Raw genomic sequence first — 4,895 nt, forward strand, 5'->3', positions numbered from 1 at the left:
GAAAATACCATGCACTGCCAGAAGAAACGAACACATCTGTCCTGGAAGAAGTACAGCCAGAGTGCTCCTTGGAAGCATGAATGGCCAGACTTTGCCTCACCTACTTTGCTCATGTGATCAGAAGGGACCATTCCCTGGAGAAGGATATCATGGTTGGTAAGACAGAGGGTCCCTGAAAAAGGGGAAGACTCTCAGCAGGATGGAGTGACACAAGGGCTACAACGATGGGTCCAAGTAGAACAAGGATGGGGGGAGGTGAATGACTGGACAGTGTTTTGTTCTGTTGTTCATAGGGTCGCTGTGAATCAGAGTTGATTCAACTGCACCTAACAACAAGAAGTTGAGCAGAACTATCAGATGTCTGTGGACATACTTTTTTGAATCCAATCATCATCCTTAGATGATTTAGGGCCTCCAACTTCTAAAACTTATCACATGTAAGCCTACCGCTCCAAATGTAAACATGATTGACTTAGGACTCCCTAATGCTTAAAACAAGTCTTATAGACAAGACGAGCTAATGGGACAAAAGTGACAGTCAAAAATCAACTGTGGCCAGTTAGATAAGAAGCTTAGGGGTGGTGAGTCAATGTTGATGAGGGAAGAAACGATCTGGAATGCGAGGGTGAGAATGGCTGCACAACTTGAAGAACATAAGCAACGTCACTGAGTTGTACATGTGGGAATCGTTGAACTGGCATGTGTATCACTGTGTGTATTTTCAACAAAAAATAAATCCAATTTTTAAAAAAATCAACGGTAAGAGTTTGAAAGGAAAAAGCACAAAAGGTCCAGCAGCAGGGGTAGGAGAGAAAGGACACCTTTATTTTCACTAACTTCCACTAGAAATTTCGCATTTCTCAATTATGAATGTAGGCAGCAAACTACAGTAGTATTAGCATTTTCTGTACCTGTGACTCTATGTGAAATTAGACATTTTTGTATGATATTACAGTTGTTGCAGACATCTCAAATTTTATTTGCATTTATCATTACTTGTAAATTATGTTAGTGATTAAACTCCCTACAAGATCACATGTAATCATAGTCTTCCTGTCTAGACACCATGTGATGAGGATGGACAGTGATTAGGCAACTCTCCCCCTAATAATCATTCAGCTACTAACCGGTAACATCTCATTTTAGTGGCCAGTCATCTATGTTTCTTCCCACTCTTCCCCACCTATAACTTGTCTGTTAATCAAGGACCACCCCACAGATTAATGATCATATGCGAACTAAGGAAAAACAGCCTCATGCTATATTGTCTTTACCCCAAAACCAAACCCACTGCCATCAAGTCAATTCTGACTCATAGCGACCCGACAGGACAGAGCAGAACTGTCCCAGAGTTTCCAAAGCTATAAATCTTTATAGAAGCAGACTGCCTCATCATCCTCCCTCTTTGATATGTTGGGGCCCTGGAGGTGGCACTCCTGCAGCTAGGCCAGGAGACTGACAACTGAAAACCAGAAATCAGAAATCCATTTCTCTGCTCATGCAACTGGTGCTGGAGAAATCATCCTTCCTGACCCTGGATGTGCTGGAGGCCTGTTTCCCTTAGGTTCTGCTTCGAAATAGCTCCTGGGAAGTTTCCTGGGCTTTCTACATGAACTGGTACCTGCCAATAAATGCTGAAACCCATGCCAAAGTGGAAGCTGTGGCCATCCTTTCAAGGAGTAAGAATGGAGGTGGAGTTCCTAAGGAGAGGCTCAGAAGCCAGAGCAGATGAACAGCCATTCAGGACTGAGAAATCCCGCAGAAGGGAGGCAGGCTGGGGTAAGTTTACAGTGGAAAATATAGAGGAGGGGAGGGATTAAAAAAACAACTAACTTTTCGGTTAATAGCCCAAGGCTTTAACCACAGCACCATCAGAGCTCCTGCTATCGTCTTTATAAAATAAAATTTAACTTATCCATATTTTAAATGAAGGATCTTGTTATTTAGTATATTAATAAAAAAGCATTTATTACTGCATCGCAAGTTGAGTTTTTAAAAATATTTCAGTAACTATACTTAAATGTAATTGGTATTCTTTGTAATGATATATACTTTAAGCACTTAAAAACATTCTCTTTTCAAGGATACATGACATAAAAAAGGTGACAATTCCCTGATGTAAGGTAATCTAATTCATTCAGTTGGTCAGGCAAGTATATTGAGTACCTATTATAATATCCTGTTGAATCCTTTGAAATTGCCAATACTTGAGTGTTTTTTCCTACCAAAATGACAATTTCACACAGTTAATACTAATGGATGTTAGCCCCAACCTTTAAGCCTGTTAATAAAAGAGATGACTAAGGAGTAAAAAAAAAAAAAAAAAAAAAAACTGATCTTGAAAATGAAAAAACCAACGTTTGCAGAAGTTAAAAAATGTCATGAAATGAGTAACAGGCAGCACACAGAAATAAAAAAATAAAAAAAATAAAGTCACAAGAAGGCAAAGGGCCCAGAGGAAATTATCCATTTAATTATCCTGAATGAGAATGACCCAAATATAGTGTCAAATCCCTGTTCTTTTCTATGACCTAACAATGATGTTAAGTCTTTCCAAATAGCTTTATTAATGCTTCAATCACTTTTTTCCCAAATTTCAGTAAATAACTGATCTTTCAGAAGTGCACCTGAAATTCAGTATTGAAACCAGTGAGAAAAATAATGCCTTCCATTTGTATGGTACTTCATAATTTTAACTTTGTGTGATTCCACACAAATCACTGCATTGATCGTAACCACACCCCTGTAAAACAGACCTGGAAATATAATCTCCATTTTTTCAGGTTACACAGCACACAACATAGACAAAGAGTCTCACAAAGAATCTTAGGACTTATCTTAACTTTAAGCCATAATCTCTTTATTCTCAGTGACAAGTAATAAAAATAGCAAAGTACATCAAAATTGAGGAAAACTAGGTCTGACTCTCAATCTATCACTTATTTTCTATGTGTCCTTAAGAAGCCTCTTGGTGTTTGTGGGGCTCAACCTAATAAAGTGGGAATAATAACTTCTTTAATTGAATGAGATACAATATTTAAAGCCCTTACCCTGTACAACAGCTGCACTTATCACTATAATTCATTTTTATTATGACGATCCAAAAGTCAAGAAATTTGACTCTTACCTAAAAGAATTCAAGAAAGCAATGAGATTCAACAAACACAGCACAGGCCAAAAAAACCAAACCAAACTCACTGCCAGAGTCGGATCCGACTCACAGCGACCCCTCCTTAGGTTTCCAAGGCAGTATCACTATGGAAGGAGCTCTGGTAGCACAGTGCCTAAGGCGTTTGACTGCTATCCAGAAGGCTGGCGGTTCAAACCCACCAGCCGCTCCTTGGAAGGAAGATTGGGCAATCTACTTCTGTAGTGATACCGCCTCAGAAACCCACAGAGGGGTTGCTATGAGTCGGGTTCAACTTGATGGCAGTGGGTATCATAATGGAAGTAGACTGTCCAACCTCCCTTCTGAGGAGTGGCTAGTGGGTTTGAACTGCCAACCTTCTGGTTAGCAGTCACATGCCTTAGGCACTATGCCACCAGAGCTCCCCTACAGCATAGGTAATAGGATCATAATGACCTGTCCTATGGCTGCTCTGGTAAGTTGGCTGACCTGTCTGTGTCACTATCACTCTATCATTCATTGTAAAGGCTTTTGAAAAAAAGAACCAACATTATAGAATTTGGAGACTTATTTTTCTTCAATATATAAAAACTTCAAAATCTCTTATGTTGGGAGCTTTGATCAAGAGTTCGACAAGAGCTACTACCTGTATGTTACAACGTCTAATTTTTAAGCAAGCAGGTGGTTTGAAACCATCCAGCCATATGACAGAAGAAAAGGCTTGGCAATCTGCTTCCATTAAGATTACAGCTAAGAAAACCTCTGGAGTAGTTCTACCCTGTAACACATGGGGTTGCCATGAGTTGGAATTGACTTAAGCAACTAACAACATAGCCTATATTTACTCATGATCCCAGAAACAGACTCATTTCACTTTTGATAGCTGATAGGGAACAGATAAGATCTTGAATTAGACCATGGATAAAAGCTAAAACCAGAGTCAAACAGTAAACCCAAACCCAAGTCAATTCTAACTCCTAGTGACACTATAGGACAGAACAGAACTGTCTCACAGGGTTTCCAAGATTATAAATCTTTACAGAAGCAGGTTGTCTCATCTTTGTCTCATGGAGCCACTGGTGGGTTCAAATCACAAACCTTTGGGTTAGCAGCCCAATGCTTTAACAACTATGCCACCAAAGCTCCTTCGAGTCAAACAATACCAAAGGAAAAATACTGCATAGACAAGTATTCAAGTAAAAAAAAACTATTTTCCATTCTAAAGGCAAACAAAGGGCCAAAAGCAAGCTTGTTGTTACTTACTCGTGGTTTACCACGTCCTCATCCTCTGAGGATGATGCTGTTTCTTCCAGGTCCCGAGCCATCACGACTGGCATTTCCTTTGGGGTTTGTCATACAGTCAACAGACAGGGCCTCAGAGACCTTTCCTTGCAGATTCACTGGATCAAACAATTTGGGTGGCACAGATTCCTGCAAGAAAGTTAACTGACCTAAAGCATAATGCAGTTGTCTAGTTATTGATTGTTGTTGTTGTCGGTATGTGCCCTCGAGTTGGACCCAACTCATAGCGACCCCTCCTTGGGTTTCCGAGGCAGTATCACTACGGAAGTAGATTGCCCTGTCTTCCTTCCAAGGAGTGGCTGGTGGATTTGAACCGCCAGCCTTCTGGTTAGCAGTCAAGTGCCTTAGGCACTATGCTACCAGAGTTATTGATTACTGCTGACTATCTTCCAAGTATAAAAATGAATCTATACCTAAATGGTGCTCAACCTTTAGAAGCTTACCTTCTAACACAATGCCTCCCACA

The 4,895-nt window shown here is 40.2% G+C and overlaps 1 protein-coding gene across 1 annotated transcript in view; it reads right to left on the bottom strand.

Annotated features, from left to right (window-relative positions):
• TTLL5 (tubulin tyrosine ligase like 5) overlaps positions 1 to 4,464 on the bottom strand; it is a 305,298-nt gene extending 300,834 nt beyond the window's left edge. Inside the window, exon 1 of the mRNA XM_042781014.1 lies at positions 4,391 to 4,464. Coding sequence (XP_042636948.1) covers positions 4,391 to 4,464 — 74 coding nt within the window. The remainder of the gene's footprint in view (positions 1 to 4,390) is intronic.
• Between the last annotated feature and the right edge of the window lie 431 nt (positions 4,465 to 4,895).

This window comes from Orycteropus afer, unplaced genomic scaffold (genome assembly GCF_000298275.1).
Source record: "Orycteropus afer afer isolate SDZICR_OR568_19922 unplaced genomic scaffold, OryAfe1.0 scaffold00079, whole genome shotgun sequence".
NCBI classification, from domain to species: Eukaryota; Metazoa; Chordata; class Mammalia; order Tubulidentata; family Orycteropodidae; genus Orycteropus; species Orycteropus afer.